This window comes from Melopsittacus undulatus, chromosome 2, assembly GCF_012275295.1.
Source record: "Melopsittacus undulatus isolate bMelUnd1 chromosome 2, bMelUnd1.mat.Z, whole genome shotgun sequence".
Taxonomy (NCBI): Eukaryota; Metazoa; Chordata; class Aves; order Psittaciformes; family Psittaculidae; genus Melopsittacus; species Melopsittacus undulatus.
In genome coordinates, this window is record NC_047528.1 from 10,152,881 (window position 1) to 10,171,162 (window position 18,282).

The 18,282-nt window shown below is 42.2% G+C and overlaps 1 protein-coding gene, 1 long non-coding RNA gene and 4 other non-coding genes across 7 annotated transcripts in view; 1 reads left to right on the forward strand and 5 right to left on the reverse strand.

Moving 5' to 3' along the window:
* CEP295 (centrosomal protein 295) overlaps positions 1–13,100 on the forward strand; it is a 37,272-nt gene extending 24,172 nt beyond the window's left edge. The window contains exons 18-28 of one of the 2 annotated variants that reach the window (XM_005149794.4): positions 70–208; positions 1,621–1,845; positions 3,127–3,281; positions 3,538–3,700; positions 6,110–6,747; positions 7,470–7,643; positions 8,728–8,845; positions 10,066–10,269; positions 11,305–11,407; positions 11,876–11,975; positions 12,734–13,100. In XM_005149794.4, coding sequence (XP_005149851.2) covers positions 70–208; positions 1,621–1,845; positions 3,127–3,281; positions 3,538–3,700; positions 6,110–6,747; positions 7,470–7,643; positions 8,728–8,845; positions 10,066–10,269; positions 11,305–11,407; positions 11,876–11,975; positions 12,734–12,781 — 2,067 coding nt within the window. In that variant the 3' untranslated portion in view covers positions 12,782–13,100. The remainder of the gene's footprint in view (positions 1–69; positions 209–1,620; positions 1,846–3,126; positions 3,282–3,537; positions 3,701–6,109; positions 6,748–7,469; positions 7,644–8,727; positions 8,846–10,065; positions 10,270–11,304; positions 11,408–11,875; positions 11,976–12,733) is intronic. The other variant, XM_031049595.2, reaches the window with a different exon arrangement.
* Positions 13,101–13,785: 685 nt separating this feature from the next.
* Positions 13,786–18,280, reverse strand: LOC117437899 (uncharacterized). The gene is made up of 5 exons (XR_004550529.1): positions 17,803–18,280; positions 17,071–17,125; positions 15,983–16,055; positions 14,978–15,033; positions 13,786–14,160 (listed from the first exon to the last, which is right to left on the reverse strand). It is a non-coding gene; the product is annotated as an uncharacterized lncRNA (long non-coding RNA).
* LOC115946633 (small nucleolar RNA SNORA25) lies at positions 14,807–14,936 on the reverse strand. The gene has a single exon (XR_004080685.2). It is a non-coding gene; the product is annotated as a small nucleolar RNA SNORA25 (small nucleolar RNA).
* Positions 16,288–16,406, reverse strand: LOC115946292 (small nucleolar RNA SNORA8). The gene has a single exon (XR_004080390.2). It is a non-coding gene; the product is annotated as a small nucleolar RNA SNORA8 (small nucleolar RNA).
* LOC115946625 (small nucleolar RNA SNORA18) lies at positions 17,176–17,307 on the reverse strand. Its single transcript, XR_004080677.2, has one exon. It is a non-coding gene; the product is annotated as a small nucleolar RNA SNORA18 (small nucleolar RNA).
* LOC115946630 (small nucleolar RNA Z40) lies at positions 18,165–18,237 on the reverse strand. Its single transcript, XR_004080682.1, has one exon. It is a non-coding gene; the product is annotated as a small nucleolar RNA Z40 (small nucleolar RNA).
* Positions 18,281–18,282: the final 2 nt, after the last annotated feature.

Below are 18,282 nucleotides of genomic sequence, written 5' to 3' on the forward strand. Positions count from 1 at the left end.
ATACCTGGTTTAAAAGCTTTAATTATGGACATCTGAATTCATGGTAATAGGTGTGTTTGTTCATCCTAGGAAGCACTTTCTAAAGCAGGATCCACAAACTTGGGTTCAGAGGCATTGATGCAAGAAATACCCTGTGACTTATCGTCAACTATTTCTACTGGAAGCTTTCTGACTAGTGAAGTGTTGGATGTAAACCATGTTGACCCTGGTAAGCGTTTGGCTTTTGTTCTTCTAAAAGGAAATGTTGTCTTTATTTTACAGCAGAATGGCTCTAACTCACTGGGTATAAGCTCTTCTGAAATAAGCTAATATGAAGCTTCACTTAAGAATGATTAATACTTCTCACAGTTGAGTGTAACTAGAAGGTGCCATTATGTGCTCATGATTTTTTCACTTTTATAATAACCTTACAACATCTGCTCTGGCAAAAGATATTTGGGGTTTCATGAAGCAACTGTAACACCAGCAGGTTTTAAGTGGCAAGGTTTTAAAACAACCTGATCCCCAAATGATACACTGATGAAAGTTTTCTAATCAGTATGTCAGTGGTACAGAGCTGTGAGTGTTGTCTTGCTGTCAAGAGCATTGTTCCAATATCTGCTTGTCACAGTAGGAGTTCTTCATAACTTATTTGTGAAAATGTTCTTTGAACGCCATATTAACTTGTAATAGTTTTCTGGGAATACGTGTGCACATCCTCCTTTGCTTGCAGTCTGCATTTTCATCTTGTTAGTCATAACATTGAAAACAACTCCTTTATAATAGTCGCTCCTCTATTCCATGTTTATACATCAAAGACTACAGTTTCTACAGCCTGAGATTTCAGCAGCTCATCTTAACCCTAATGTTCTAAACTGGCATTATTTTGAGTAGTAAACTTCATAACTCAGGTAACAAATCTAGGATTTATTGACATAAGAAAGGTAAAGCAAATCCTGAGATCATTTGTTTGTAGACTTTTTTCTGTTGTTTTTTAGTTATCAAAGAAAAATACCAGAAGTTTCATACTCAGTTGCATGAATGAGTTTTTCAGGTCTGGCTGTGTCTGCACCCTACACTCAGTGCTTAGCAGTGACCTTTCCTGAGAGCTTTGAGCAATTCTTCTGTAAGCACAGAGGCAAAGAGGTGTGGGTGCACTAACCAGGAGCACTATTTCGATTGCCTTCATTCCCTCTGATTTCTTGTGTTGGTATTAGGCACTTTCTATTTAAGCATGAATAAAACGGCTACATGATGCCATAATGATGGTCAAGATCACATTATATATCATCCTATTTATATGCAGTAGGAGGTAAGAATATGCTAGTTAGCATGAAACCCCTGTATTAATTCTTTTCTGATTTTTCTGTTTCAGTACTTCCTAAGTCTACATAGCCTAAAAGTGCTAAGCTGGGCTGACTACTACCTAACTAGATAGTGTCAACTTAAATTTGTGGAAATCTGTGGTAAGGTTTATGGCAGCATTGACAGGACACAGTTAAACAAAACCCCAGAGCTCTTTAGGAGCTTATTTCAGTACGTCAGGATAGGAGTATTTCAGGATATTAAGCAGTGTCTTTTCAGATGACTTCATGTAAGTGGTTTATATGCAAACCATGAACATCTAGCTTACTGTTTCAGGATTGTCTTCTGACAGCACAGAAGATGGGGTTTTGAGAGAAACAGCAAGTCGCCCTTGGAAGCCCTCACTGCCTTTTACCTTGAGGCACAGGCAAGAGAATTTGTCTGGGGCATCTGAAACTCAGCTGCCTGAAGGAGAGATGTACCCTTACAGAGAAAATCAGATCTCGGAGAAATCTACTGGAGACTTGAGCTCCTACTTAGAGGACAATACACGTTTTCAAGGTATTCACCATTTTAAAGCATTTTTGTGCTGTGCTCTCCTCATATAGTAGTTTACTCAATGTTACATGTTAGTCTGTAGCATTTATACTCAGCTTAAATTTTAAATTCAGCAAGGATACTACATGTGACAACTTTGCTGCTCCCATGTTCTGTGTGCTTTGCTTTATGTCCATATAGTGTAATGGTGGGGAAAAAGTAAAGGGTAGTCTGGTCAAGTGTCTGATTGTAGTTCTTTGCAGCTTCCTGCTACCATGGCCAGGCTGTTTGTTATCTCTGGCAATCCTACCACTTGTTTATGCACAACTTTCCTTTCAGGAAGGTAGAGGCAATAATATCTAACACTTTATTATTCATGTAGCATCACAGAATCGATGAAGCTGGCTATCAGACAGGTGGGAGTTCTGTGCTCTCTAAAACAATGATGTTTTATGAAAATAAGAACATCTTTCTTGGTTATCATGAAGGTAATGCTAGTATTTGAATGGGAACTGCTTCCTCCTGGAACGTTTGAATACCTAGAATCATAAAATGATGGATTAATCTAGACCAGCAAGGACTTCTGGTTACATGGTCCAAGTTCTTCCTGCTCACAGCAGAGCAAGCTGAGACCAGGTTGCTTAAGGTCTTGCCCAGGCGAGTTCTGAGTATCTCTGGGGACAGAGATTCTATATATCCTAGGCAGTATTAACAGCTTTCTTCTCTCCCCCCTCTCTCTTCTCTCTCCTCCAGCCAGAATTTCCTGGGTTACATTTTGTGTCCCATATCTCTCTTTCTTTCACTGAGTATCTTCAAGAGCCTGACTGCATCTTCTCTGTACTGTAGAAGACAACAGAAATTTCTCTGCCCTTTTCCCCTACACCCCAGATCCTTTTAAGATTGAACAAACTCAATCTTTCAGTTTCTCTTTGCACATTACTTGCTTCATCCTTCCTTTCTTGAACCATCCTTGTGGCTCCTCACTGGACTTGCTCCTCTGTCACGGTGGGTTTTGTACTGGGAAGCCTATAGTGCTTCTGCAGTCTCACACGAAAGCTTACAGGCTTCAGCTTTTCATTTAAAAGCAAATTGCATCAGTGTAGCACTTTCCTGCTGCATTTTGTACCTGTGTTGTATCAGAGTGAAAGATTTGGGTGGTGTGAAGATTTATTTTTTCTACAAGCTTATTTTTATACCTGCAGAACTATATATGCTTTACTTACTGCATATAGAAGCAAGGTGTGATGTGTCCATGAGCTTTTTGTTGGGGTATGTTTGTTTTTATAACAGCATCTTTTCTTACAGCTCTAACAGCTGAACTTGATTTTCCTGAAATGGAGAGACCTCTTCCAAACTTCCATCACCAGTTCTTTCAGCCTCTGGAACCAAGTCTTGATTTTGATACTTCATCATCCTACTCTCAACACAGAATTCCACAAGACAGTAGAAAATTTAGCAAGGTACTACAGAAAATCTCTATGGTGGAAATACTTCAGCTTAAGATTTATGTGGGATTTTAAATGTATAACCTCTGTACTGTCTTCTGTTTAGAAGAAATGCAACAATGATTTTTGGTACATGTAGAACTGAAAGCATTTTTGCTGGTTGTAGCAGAAATGTGATCCAAAAGTCAAATACTACTGTTAGCTTTTCATCTTTCATTTTTCTGAGAAATTGAATCTTAAATCAAGACCATTTTTGTTTTCCTGCCACTAGACTTCAAAATTTTCAACTCAAAGTAAAGACGCTTCTACGTCTCTGGAAGTTGGAAACTCCAATTTGATTATACAAAGAAGCAGTCTGCCTTCTACTCTGAGAACAAACAGGCCAAACAACGGTACACCAGCAGAGCAGTCTGTTGAAGAAAACATTACTCCAGGTATGTGCAGCACAGTCGGATCAGTGCTTTCAGAACCAGTCTGTTGCCAGTATGTAGGTACCAGGTTTGCTGTGTTGAAACTGGGAAGGAACTCTTCACTTATCTGTCAGTCCTGCTTTGAAATGTATTAACTGTGCTGCTGCTTTCACACACTGTCTTCTCCACTATCTTTAATGGGCAGAACTCCTAAATCTTGTGAAGATTTATTTCCTCAGTAGTTGCGACTTTAATACAAAAGCAGACCTGGATATTCAAGTCACTGTAATGGATACTGTGTTACTTATTACTTGTGCAGTACTTATGATGCTAGTGAAGAAATATCAACTCTGGCTGAAACTGTCAGTTCAAGTACTTTTCCAAATATTTATTCATGCATATACATTACTGTTCAAGTTTGAGGAAATTAAGGAAGTTCCAAAAATTGATTAAAAATTTGAGGAATATGTGTTAAAATCTCTCACCTGACTCATTTTGTCTTTTATCCATTGCATCCTTCAAGAAATCACTGCGTTTCCTTCTCCACTCTTAAATCACACAAGGAGTCATTACGTACTGCACACTTTGATACGTGGTCTGATTATGCAGTTGCTTTAACTAGCTACAAAATAAAAGGGGGGATAAAGGAAGGAAATAACTTTTAGATTACAGTGTAGTAATTAATTTAGTAGATTAAAAGTTTATGATTTCTACAGCAGCATTAAGTGAACTGCAGCTCATAACAGGAAAAATACTTTTTCATGTTGGATTCAAGTTAAGTTTATGTATCCTAAAGATAAGAACCTATCTAAAATTCCAAATGCAGCTAGCAGTAATCTTAATACTTTTGAAGCTTTTTTCAGAACAAAACATTTAGAACATCAAAACATTCTATTTCTAAATTTCTTATACAAACAATCTTTGTGCTTTAAATTTAACTGCACTATCTCCCCATCCCTTAAGTGGTTTTATAATCCCAAACCAGTTATTGTTGTGCTTTAAAACAGTGGAAAATAACATAGGCGACAGGCTAATAAGCAATTCAAAACCGTTTTGGGTGTCAGTTCAAGGCAGGTTGATACCTAAGTCCATCATTGGGAGAATTATCTCTTGATGGCTGATGTTGCAGTGTAATTCCTCTCTCCCTGTGAGCAGCTATTATCAGGAGACAATATTCTTTATACATTTAGATATTTTGAAGGTGTCAAAGAACACAAAAAAATCCTTAAAGGAAATTGTTAATGGTTCATGTGGTTTATTCCTGTGTGGTAGAAAGTCTGTTGCTAGGATGGTGCTGGAGTGTGTGCAACCAGTTGTGATCAAACTTGGGTCAGAAGTGAATACATGTAAAAAAGTTCTTGACTGTGAGGGTGCTGAGGCACTGGCACAGGGTGCCCAGGGAAGCTGTGCCTTCCCTATCCCTGGCAGTGTTCAAGGCCAGGTTGGATGGGGCTTGGAGCAAGCTGCTCTAGTGGAAGGTGTCCCTGCCCATGGCAGGGGTTGGAACTGGAGGATCTTAAGGTCCTTTCCAACCCAAATCATTCTATGATTCTGTGAAACAATCCTGTTGTTTGTTTGGCATATGCTGTACTGCTGAAATGCCTCCTCAGTAATGAAAAATCCTGATACCTGGTCTTCCTCTTTTCAGGCCTCTGCTGGAATAGAAATAGTATCTAACTTTGTATGCGCAGATCGTAAGGGAAAGGTATTTTAGGGTACAGTGTTGTAACTTGTAGGAACAGCAGGCATTGTTACAGTTTGGATGTTTCCGTTTACTCTGAAGAGTTTCTGCCCAAGTAAAGGTGTTTTGATTTGTTTTCTTCCTGTTTTAGAGTGTGTTGGAGCCAGAAAAAGACTCAAAGAACCTCCATTTACAGACAATAAATTGTAAAATCCATTAACTTTCAATGTAGTTATGTCAGCACCATCACAAAGTTTGTCCCTAAAAACAGAATCACAGATTCATGGAATGGTTTGGGTTGGAAGGGACCTTAAATCTCATCCAGTTCCAACCCTACCATAGGCAGGGACACCTTCCACTAGAGCCGGTTGCTCCAAGCCCCTGTATCCAACCTGGCCTTGAACATTGCCAGTGGATGAGGCAGTCACAGCTTCTCTGATCACCCTGTGCTAGCACCTCACCATTCTCATTAGGAAGAACTTCTTCACTGTATCTTGAACATATTCTAAGAAGCAGCAGAAAGTGGCGTTTCTCGAAGTTGCTTTGTGTACAGTGAAAGAATCATTTTATGTAATGTTAACAGTGTTACATTTGAGGAAACATATGCAGGCTGGTTTTAAACAAAAAGTTTCTTCTTATTTGCTAGACTTCTTACTATACATTACTGAAAAGCCACATGAGGGAGGGACTTTTTGAAGTGGAAATTCTGTTGTGTTGGCCAGAATTTTGACCGTTGATAATTCTTGTAACAGGATCTGAGGAATCTTTTCACCCATTGCCATTAGAATCTACTCTGATCAGTCACTGTCAGAATACCAATCAGCCAGGGGACCTCAGTGCTGTGTTACAGAGATGTTCTGACCAAACCCCTGGAATGAGAGAGCAGGACAATGAGAAGTGTATTTCCCCTGCTAGAGAATACCAAGAGCTGGCAAGAAATATGGAATCTATTGATCTCCAGTGTTCAATGGAGATTCTGCAAAATGAAAGCCTGAATCCACTGGAAAAGCAAGAATTTTATCAGCTAGATACCACACCAGGTACAGTGGATGACACTTCCCCTCAGCACTTACTAAAAGAGACAATGTCTTCTGAAAAATCACCTGTGGAGATATTGGGTAAGAAGTTTGTTAAGCTTCCTGAAAGATCAGTTCATTTATGTGAAGCAAATAAAGCTGTGGAGCTGGATTCCCAGTGCAACAGAAATACAAAGGAGCCAGATCAAAGCTTTCCAGATGAACAAAAATCTTTGAGGATTCCCAGAGAAGCCAACTTGGAAGACTCAGCCCTCCATTTACAGGCTGTTGTACAACAGAGCAGTCCTCTCCTAGAAAGACATGAGAAACACTCTTGTTCTGTGCCCAGAAGCTCATGCTCTATCCCTGTCTGGGTGAGTAGAACAGATTTCCAAAAGCAGTAATTTGTACAGGCTTCGTTGTCAGCTTTTTTTCTCTGTGTGTTGTTGCTCCAAGTTATTTTAGACCTGTAACATCTGAAAGCTTGGCAAATGTGGATTTTATGGTTCTAGTTTAAGACCCATGTGTTTCCTGGACTTCTGTCCTACTACTGCTTTCAGATCATGGCGCTGAGATAATCAGCAGTACCTAAAATGAGCTGCAGATCTCATGATTGTTGTGGGAGCCTCATCTCTATTGCACATATATATGTGTTGCATGGCACAGGTACCTCACTGAGCTGCCCCTACCCCCATTTAGAAGCCTGAAGGAGGTAAATAAAGCATAAGCAAACTTAAGGAAACAACTCTGATGTAGCTTTAAAAGAAGATTAAAAGTTTGCCCAGGAGCTGAGTGATTTAAACTGGAGGTAAGTGGAGGAGAGAGGAAGATTTTCTTGTTCTTTGGGTTATTTGTTTAGGGTTTTTTAACACTGGTCTGTAACATACTTTGCACTGGACTTAGTTTCCAGGGTTTGCATGTGTCAAAACCTCAGGCAAAGTGCTCTCTGCATTTCACTTCCTGCTTGGGAGCAGATTTTCTTCATTCTACACATTGAACGAGCCTCCTCTTTCTGACAAGATAACAGCTGTTGCTGGGAATAGTGATTTTATGTCCTTTTTTGTTACATTGATGTCTTGTGTAATTTGTTTTCTAGGAGACTGAGTCAGGGTGTGGTATTATGGAAGAGCCTGAGCTCACTCTGATAAGCTCAAATGACATCAGTATTGCAGAATCAGACATTGAACACAGTAACCAAGGGAAGATTAAGGAGGATAAAATAAGCAGCCCAGCTGCTGTGGATCAGTCTGAATTTCATGTTTTTACTGAGGTGAGTCTTTATTATCTAATGTAATTATGATTTTAACTTAGGCTTAATCCTAATAAGGAACAGCCCCACTGTAGCAGTTAATCCACTGTTGCAAAGTGATGTTAGGGTTATCTGTGCTTAATAATTGCTTGGTTCATATTTGTTTGATGCTGTTTTCTGCACAGATTTAATAGATCTTAAATTTGGGATATTCCTTAAAATCACTACCTTGTCATATCAGTGCAGTTAGTTAGGGAAGACTTCTGCTGATAAACAGAACTGTCTTGCTGACAAGACTAACTTGTATCCCATTAGTTGAAGACTTGAATGAGAGGAGAGGGTGCAGCAAAGCTACAAACTAAACAAGGAAAAAAAGGACAAATCCCTTCCCTTGTGGATGGAGCTAACCAGGCCCACAGAGCAGTTTGAGGTCTGTGGGGAAAATATGGTCAGCTCATCATCCTGCTATGCTTCATGTGCCTAAGGCATGCTTGTACTTACGTAAAGCAAAGGCAGTGAATCATAGTGGGACTGATTTGTAATGAGAATAGTTTGGGTGCTGAAGCAGTAATGTAGACCTAAGTCATCTCTGCCTGTTAGATGAAACCACGTTTCAGTTGTGTGAGGCATCTAGAACAGATCCTAAAAGTGCTCAAGGATGGGTGTGTAAAGTAACCAAAGCATGGGTGGTTATGGGTGGCACCATGGAGGTGGGTGGCTGGAGGCTGTATTTGGGCAGTAGGTGTCAACTTCAGCTGCGAATGGGGCAAAGGGACAGAGCAGTGAGAGTAGTGGGGAGAACCAGAGGGAAGAAAAAGACATCCCTTGGGATGGAATTACACAGCCCTCTGTTAAGAACCAGCAAGCGAAATCTGGAGGGCACAGGGTCTTTAATGGATTATTTTAAGTTTTAAAATGTTTTCTAGAAAGTAGCTTTTGAATGCTTACCACCAGGATCCCTTTCTGGTGTTCTTGCATCTGCTGTCAAGGCAAAAGAGTACATCTTTTATCTGCATTGGGTCTGTGCTGCTGGCACAGCACTGCCACTTCACTCAAATTTGTTGTGTATTTTAAGCATTTCCATCACTGATTCCTTCTGAAACAGGAGAGAGAATTTCTACCACTAGTTCCAGATGCAGATTGTTCGGTGTTTGCAAGGCCTGACAGTTCTTCCAAAGCTCAGAGTCCCAATGACTGTCACCTCCCATCACGTCAGACTGCAGGTAAGTGTCAGTCATAGAATCACAGACTGGTTTGGGTTGAAAGGGACCTTAAGATGATGCAGTTCCAACATCCTTGCCATGGGCAAGGACACCTTGGTTGTTGGTTGCTCCAAGCCCCATCCAACCTGGCCTTGAACACTGCCAGGGATGGGGCAGCCACAGCTTCTCTGGGCACCCTGTGCCAGTGCCTCAGCACCCTCACAGGGAAGAAATTCTTCCTCATATCTAATCTCAGTCTCCCCTCTGTCAGTTTAAAGCCATTCCCCTTACCCTCTCACTACATGCCCTTGTAAAAAGTCCCTCTCCAGATTTCTTACAGTCCCCTTTAGGCAGTGCTCAAGATCTCCCTAGTACCTTCTCCGGGCTGAACAAGCCCAACTCTCTCAGCCTGTCTTCACAGGAGAGGTGCTCCAGCCCTCTGAGCATTGTCATGGCTTCCTCTGGACTCTTGAGCCAGGTCCACATCCTTCCTGTGTTGGGGGCTCCAGAGCTAAGCGCAATATAGTGAAGTATATTCAGTGTACTGAATACACCCTTCACTGTAGTTCACTATACGGAAGCTGAGATAGAGAAGGTCTTTATATTAAAATCATTAATTGTATACAGCTCTCCTTTAGAAAACGTGAAGCATCTTTTACTTAGGCTCGTGCCTCTCGCTGCTCAGGCTTGGGCTGTAGTATGTTTGCCCCAGGTTTAATGTGTCTTACACCTACAATATGCTGGGTGTTTTTTGTGTTATAACTACTTAATTTGGAAAAATTCTATTGTGTGTTGTCATTATTATCATATTTTGTTACTTGGTTTTTATTTCCTTCCACTCCCAAGCTCTGTAAGCAAAAATGTCTGGTTTTAACTATTCTGATAGTGTGAGGCATCAGTAAAACACTGAGGCATGTTTTGTCCCAGATGAACAGCAGTAACATGAAAGGCAGGAACTGACAGAACTTAACTTTGTCAAGGACTTCTTAGGTCCTTGATTGTTTTGAGGCATCAAGATACTTTTATTGGTCACAGTTGTCGTGGCAGAACCACTTAGTTCTTAGATTCCATAGGCCTGAACTGCTGCTCATCACTCACAATGTCACCCTCCGAGTGTGATTTACCAAAATAGTCATGTTCAGCATTTTAGGAGAAACACATTGACTTGCACAACTTGTTAGAGGTGACGTGGCTCACGGCTACAAGTGAGGAATGTTCAGCCTGTTCACTTTCTCTCACAGTGATGGTGTTGGAGTTTGTGGCTACACCCGGAAGCCTGCAAGAATCTTTCTTAAAACGGAAGCAGAACTTCATCCAGAAATCCCTGAAAAGAGTAGAAGGAATAAAAACTAAAGAGAGAGCAAATGAGAAACCAGAAGCCAGGCGGTCTCAAAGAGGAAAGTCTGAGAAGTTAAGGAGGCAAAAAGAGTCTTCTCCTATCTCTGGTAGGTTTATCTAGGGACAAACACATCATGTGGTATCCTTTCAGGTGCTGTTTTGCACCAAAGAGCAGCAAAATTTCACATTTGTTGCATCTCTACTATTGCAGACTGGGCTATTCTTATCTTCTCAGGGATATGGGGAGTTTTTTCCCCACTGCCTGGCCACCTCAGTGTCACAGAGGCCCTTATGGGTCTTCATCCTGTTTTCACTTTCTGCCCACATGTTTGTAGTCATGTCTCTGCAAATCACAGTTGTTTATCAAAAGAGCAACCATGTCAAGGGAACTGATGGGTAACAAAGCTGGTGAAGGGGCTGGAGCACAGGTCTGCTGAAGAATGGCTGAGGGAACTGGGAGGGTTTTGTCTGGAGAAAAGGAGGCTCAGGACGATCTTATCACTCTACAACTACCTGAAAGGAGGATGTAGCAAGGTTTGGGTGCCAGTCTCTTCTCCCAGGTAACAAGTGATGGGACAAGAGGTAATGCCTCAAGTTGCACTAGGGGAGGTTTAGGCTGGGGATCAGGAAAAATTTCTTCACTGAAAGGGCTGTCAAGCATTGGAACAGACTGCCCAGGGAATTGGTGGGGTCACCATCCCTGGAAGTGTTCAACATCCATGTATGTGAGGCCCTTAGTGACATGTGGTGGTGATCCTGGAAGTCCTGGGATAATGGCTGCTCTTGAAGATCTTCTCCAACCTAGTTGATTCTGTGATGCATATGTGAAAATGGGGAGCAGGAAGGCAGCTGGTAGGAAACACAGCTGGCTTGAAGTGCAGGCAGTAGCCCCATGAGGGAGACTGTGAGGATTTAACACAAGACATCACCTCCATCAGGTCCATCCTGCATTCTGATGGCTTATCCTTTCTGTAATGTCCTTTAAAACCCTTGGAAAACCTCTCGGCTTTTGTATTAGCTGGACTACAGGTGTGAATTTAAGATTTGTGTCCCTGCCCGTGGCAGGGGGGTTGGAACTGGATGATCTTAAGGTCCTTTGCAACCCAAACCATTCTATGCTTCTATGATTTCTTTTTTGTTAGGAAAAAAAGGTGCAGTTGCCAGTCAGTTGAAGAAAGTAGGAGAAGTGTCTTCTCTAGATGACAGGAATTCTGGAGAAACTGGAATGTATCAGCGTACTTCAAGGTATGAACACAAGTGGAAGAAGTGTGGATTAAAACCCAGCAGCTCATCTGTGTGTTGTGAAGGTGACCACTCAGAGCAGTTTGTGATCTCCCAGTGCTGTGTAACACAGAACTGGGAGAAAGGCTGAGGGTGTTTCCCTCCTGGAAACCCTCTTGCAGTGCTGGCTATAAGAAACCTGCTTCCTCTGTCTGCTGAGGCAACTCATGTAGAACTAGATTAAAGCTGAAGCCAAGGTCACAGCTGCACCTTGGCACTAAGGGCAGTGTGCAGCAACTGCATCCCTGAACTTGGGGGTTAGGAATAGCCAAAAAGGAATTTCATGTGACTCTGGATTATGGGAGAGTGAAGTCAGAATTTCCTTTCTTAATTTCTAGCAACTGAGACAATATAAACCTTAAAAAATGTTAACTTACTGCAGCTTTGCCACTTGCTTCTGACAAACCAATTTTTTCCCTACTGTTTCTGCAGACTTTATAATCAACTTGCAGAAGTAAAAGTGAGAAAGGAAGAAAAAACAAGGCAAGAAACTTATGCTAAGAACAGAGAAAAGGCTAAAGAGTTTCAAAAGGTAACATAGTCTGTACAACATTGTCCCACCTGTTCAGTTCTCACTTCACCAGGTTTCTGCTCAAGAGTAATCTGACATAGGTGTGGTGCAAGTACAGCTGAAATGATGACCATCAAACCAGTCTGACTTTTAAGGGATATCCCAGTTCAGAATTTCCCTGTCAGCACTGTGACCAGCCTCAGGCTGGTTTTCTGTCGACTTGAGGTGGAACAAAAAAAAAGCTGTTAGGACCTTCAGGAGCCAGAAGGGCCACTTGACAGAAGAACAGGTTATTAGTCTAAATGTGACTGAATGTCTGTTATAAGGCAGTAGCTGGAGGTCATGCCTAGCTGAGCACACCTGAGCCAAAGGCTGCAGGATGCCCTCTGGGTTTGCCTATAGCTGCTCTGCAACAGTGGCTGAACCAGAGGCCTTGAGCTGTTGGTTCTCTGTCCCCTTGCTGAGCCTCGCATATCTGGAAGTGCTTCATAGTCCTGACAGGCTGAGGCTTCTCCTGAGGCTCCAGACCCGTATCCTGCCTCTAGCACTGACCACCTCAACTTCCCTGTGGGGGAACATATCAGTGCTGCCTTTGCATCGTTTTACAGATCTTGTCATGAACAGGCAAGAGCAGTAAGCATACGTTCCCTCTGACTTGTAGGAGTTTTGGAGCAGTAGCTGGACTCACTGCCCTGCTGTTACTCATGTCCAGGTTACATGTTTTAGTCCTGTCACTCAAGCTCCACTACAGTAGTATGATGGTTTGTTTTTACTTGCAGAAGATGCTGGAAAAACTACGAGCCAAGAAGACTGGGAAAGCACCATAACTGGCTGAATGCTTAACACAGATGTCCTGGTAGAGTCTAGGAGCCTACAAAGTACTGCACTTACACTTAAGTTCATTGTGGAGCCATGAGGAATCCTCAGCTTTAAGCTGTAGGAAGACTGTGAGTAAACAAACTCTTACTTTTCCCAAGATCCCTACAGCAGCAGACTATTGCTGTAATCGTGGTTTGTCTCAGATTGAGCAGACACTGAAAAGCCTTTTTGGATGGGCATCTGTATTTTGAAGACAGATCGTACTAACCCCTTGTACTATACATGTATAAAACATTTTCTAATAAAGCTTTTTAAGATGACTTGACACCTCAGGATGAAAGGCAGTTCTTTTGTGAAGTTTAACTTTTATCTGTTCTCTGCACTGTGTGATTTAAGATGAAGACATGCAAGCTCCTGCAGTCAAGAGGTGTATCTTAAAGCACATGGAGGGGAGAAAATAAACCCTTTACCCTGTTACTACTTCTAAATTCCATCTTTCTATCCACATTTCCCAAGCTCCTGATTCAGAGCCAAGGAATTACATCATGAGGAGAAAGGCAAAGCTCAACTGCTGCTATGTGGTCATGAGCAGGTGGAGGAGCAGGGCCACTTCACTACATATTTAAAATACAGAACAGTCTGAGCTTATTTTTGATGAGCCATGACCTACACTTCAGGCTTGTTTTCACTGGGCTTTTCAGTGCCTGGTACAGTTGCTTGTACTGCAGTTGCTGAAGCAATTTAAGAGCAAAAGCCAAAGGCAGGTTGTCATTCCAGGGTGAGGAGAGGCAGAAGCTTCTTGCAACACATCAGCAGTACAATTAACAGTCTCTCATTTTGACTGTAATGGTTCTGCAAGGGCTGCTCAGGCTCTCATGCAAAAATACGCTTTGGCTCCATCCTCAGGGGAAGAGGTTGAGCCTATACTCTGCAGGGGATCAGCTACCATGATTTATTCACACACTCCCCTGTGCTTACACCAGAGCAACAGGAACTAATCCCAGGCTGCAGCTCTCTGACATTGATTTTATTTAAGCATTCTGATATTCTGCACATTCTCTCCTGAGGTTCAGGAAAGGGAACAGAAAACAGCTGATAAAGCTTTTACCACTCAAATTAAAACTTGATCTATACTCTTAGTTGGGTCTTCTGCAACAGCAAGCTGGCAACTTCACATCTCCCACAAGGGCACTGCAGGCAAGTTGTGACAGAGGGTAAGGACAAAGGCTCCTGTGCTTCTGAACCAGTTTCCAAACACTGCACACTACTTCAGCACCCAAAACAGTGAGGGGAGTTAGGCTGAGTGGTTAATAAGTTACTGCAGGAAACACTGTGGATAACAGCCATGCAGTTCTCTGCAGCAGACTTGCAGCAACATCACCAGGACCTGAGAGAGGAAAAGCATCTGTTAGGACTTTTAGCTCATTGAGTCCAAGCTTTAACCCAGCACTGCCAAATCCACCACTAAACCATACCCCCCCTGTACACCACATCTACACATCTTTGGAGTACCTCATGAGGGATGGTGGCTCCAGAACTGCCCTGGGCAGCCTGTTCCAGTGCTTGACAACCACCTTGGGAAAGGATTTTTTTTTCTAGCATCTAAATCTAATCTAAACTTCCCCTGACACAACTTGAGGCTATTTCCTTCTATCCCTTGGAACTTGAGAGAAACGACCAGCACCCACATCTCTTCATCCTCTTTTCAGGTAGTTGTAGAGAGCAATAAAATCTCCCCTGAGCCTCCTTTTCTCCAGGCTGAACAACCCCAGTTCCCTCAGCTGCTCTCCATAAGATTGTGCTCCAGACCCTTCACCAACTTCACTGTCCTTCCATGGACACATAAGCAGCAATGAAGTTACAAGACTGCTTGTGCCACAACTGGATCAACGTGTTCTTCAGTTTTCCATGCCGTGGAAGTCAGCTGGTTTCAGCATTAAACTGATCAGCTTCCTCCTACATCAACATCTCAAAAACCCCAAGGGCAGTGAATAAACATCCTTTTATACTCCAAAAGGCCCAACTACATCAGGTTTATCTCCTCATAAATAGACCATAGCACACACCACGTGTCCACGGCATCCTGCAGAGGATTTCAATATGCGGTCACCGCGTTAAGAGCTGCTGGTTTCTCAGCCATGCAAACCCTCTTTGAAGTGACCTCGAGCTTCTCTGTAGCACCAGTCATCCTGCTAAGCACTCACCTTCAGACTCACTTTGATGGCAAATCAGGGTTCCTCAGGCCTCCCACATGCAGACACTATGAGTTAAGGAGTCAGAATTGGTTAGTGAAGAGTTCACAAGTTGGGTGTAAATTGCATGGAGAAGCTTTTTTGCTCCTGTGTGCACAACAACCATCCTCAACAGCAGCTTCTGCAGCTCAAGTTACAACCTTCCTAACTAGAGCCTTTTGCTCCTCTATAGCTTCAGTGTTGGAGATGCCCAAGATACAGCCACACATACGCAAGAACTTGTTTTTAGCAGCAGAGGGGAAGAGTATGTCTGTGACTTAAGAGAAAAACTTTATTCCCAGCAGACTTAGTGCCACACGATGTAGCAGTTCAGGAGTCTGATGGCTTTGCTTTATGGTCATGTCCACAGCTCACCAGAAACAGCAACATCCCAGCAGCCTTGGTAATGACCCAGATCCTCTCCTCACTGCTGTTAGGTTGGTGATAACCTAAATCTGGGGCTTGCATCAATATTCCAGTTGCCCATCCCTTCTTATTAGGGCAAATCAGTCCTGCCAATATATAAGCCAAGTTGTGTACCAACAAGCCTAAAAGTCACAGGATGGTTTGGGCTGGAAGGGACATTAAAGCTCATCCAGTTCCAACCCCCTGCCACAGGCAGGGAACCTTCCACTAGACCAGGTTACTCCAAGCCCCATCCAACCTGTTAAAAACTCCACATCCAAAAGAACTCCTCACAACCAACAACAGTCTAATTTGGAAACCAGTACAAACTGCTGCACAACTGTGACATCCATTTAAATATACAGGCACATGCAATGACTTGCAGATAAGCAGCCTGCTCAATACTGCCAAAATCTGGGCTGACAACTGCTCAGTCCTCTCTACTACAAGACAACCACTTCCACACTTCTAAGAAGAGTTTACTGAGGTTTCCATGCTCCAGTCACACAAGTTAACACACGAACTGTGAAGTAGCATGAAAGTATCTGAATTAAGCAGGATCTTGGTGCTTACCTGTCACAGGTTATCTTCTGCAGCTCATGCCTGCAGCACAGCAACACCCACTTTACTCTGCATCCTAAAGCACCTGTTAGAAAGGACAGAATGCACTTGCTGAGTTCCAGAGACAAGTATCCAGTTCTCATACTGAACATGCAGCTAGAAAGTGAGTACACTCAAATCTCAGAGCAGGACAAAAACTGTATCAGCAATAATACCAAGTTTAACAACCACAGAGTCATAGAATAGTTAGGATTGGAAAGGACCTCAAGATCATCTAGTTCCAACCCCCCTGCCATGGGCAGGGACACCTCACACTAAACCATATCACCCAACATGGCAGAATGAAAAACAACAATGCCAACACTGACCTCCTGTAGCAATGATCTTTGAACATCCCAGCAGAGAATGCTGCTGGGTGCAGATACCATTCAGTGCAACACCCACAGTGCTTTTTCATCCACAACTGCTCGTTTAACAATAAAGCTTGTATGCACCAGGTAGTGTCTACTGACAGACTACACTGATGCAGTTGCCATGCAACCCTGAGGGAAAATATTGTGGAATTCACCTAATGGAAACAGCACCTTCAGAATTTTTCCATATTTTTGGCATGGAATTTATTAGAATCCTTCCTACTGTGAAGGATTTGTACTTCTTTCAAAGTACTTTGCTTGGTTTCCTTTAAACACTGCACTCTACAGACTAGAAGCCAGAAATTTTAACTGCACACAGTAAACTGGCTGAGTTGCTGAGAAATTAAACTCTTTAAACCCCAAACTTTAAAATATAACCCAAGTATGAAACTATCATGCATCTCTTGGTATCTGAGATACGGTGTGGTGGACTTGATCTTAAAAGGTCTTTCCCAGCCAAGCTGAATCTGTGATTCTAAATGCAGTTACCTGAAGCTCAGACAGATGCCATAGTGCTGCCTCTTTACCTACAGCCACCAAAACAATTCTCATGCTTTCATAATGTAAGGAGGCACAAGCCATCCAGAAAACTCAAACCACAGGGAAGTGTTAGTGATCACAGAAACACCATGCAATTCATGTTAGTTACACCTCAACTCCCAAAACACACCATCTCTTCATTCTTACCAAGCTTTTCCACTTGAATCATCTTTGCTATTTGTATCAAAACACAAGTCAGTACCTAAAGGAGAACATGATGTGTTATTACAGCTCCCTGGATGCTACATTAACATCTGTCTTGCAGTTTTATCCCACAGAACTAACAGGTAGTTCAATGGGTAAAGCGAAACCACAAGTTTGTTCTGTGAGGCATTTCCAACGACACGAACCTACAGAAGAGATCCTATCGGGATAGACCTCAGCACTTCTGGTATGCTAAGCTATAGCAACAGGTAAAAATCAAGCAGTCTGAAACTATCATTGCCCACAGAACCTACTGTCTTTTTAACTTGTTTCAAGACATCTGGGGAAGAAAGAGAGTAAGTGATACTTCATCTTCCCCCTTTGTTAGTCTAATTCCCTCACAGCATTAAAAGTTAATGTTACCTGAAAGACAAAGGGAATGAACTACAAAACTGTATTCAAACAGAATCCCCCTTCCTGCCAAGCATAACTTGCTTGTAGAAATGAAACTGTTAGTGTAAGAAGCTGAATCAGCTCCTTTTTGACTGAGACATACTGATTTTGGACAAATCAAAAGTTAAAATCAATTCTAAACAGAGTACATGCTACATTACAACACAGTAACACTGTGTAGAAACAAGTCCCTGAAACCTCCCACAGTCACAGACTTCCCACCACTGAAAACCAGAACCCATTCACCATTAAGGAATACTCAGAACCTTACACCATACTAACCAATTCCAGAATAGCCTTCAGATTCCCATGAAATAGCATCCTGCATTTCTTCTGTCATCTTTTCTAATCACATACGATCTGTAAAGGCAGGATCAGGTCACAAACTGACACTGGAATGCACACAAACCAGCAGAACCTAGAGCAGGCCTTGGTACTCTAGTGGTTCTAACCATCACAAGCATTCCTTATAGACACTATATGGAATCACACTTAACATCTGAATATTCTCTTATTTCACCTGACAGCTCTTCATTTCTATTTTAAATAAAGACACAATCACCATCTCTGCTCATACAAAATGATGCACGTTAAGTATTCAAGATGCCCAGAGTAAGTGCCGTGAAAAGGACACTCAGTGGTGGGTTTGTTCAGAAAGGCCATTCTCACTCACTCTCTTCAGAGCAGTTGAACATTTTGCCAATCATCACAACAAGTTTTCTCACTGCACTCTCAAGTTTAGTGGGAGAAAAGCTCTGATAT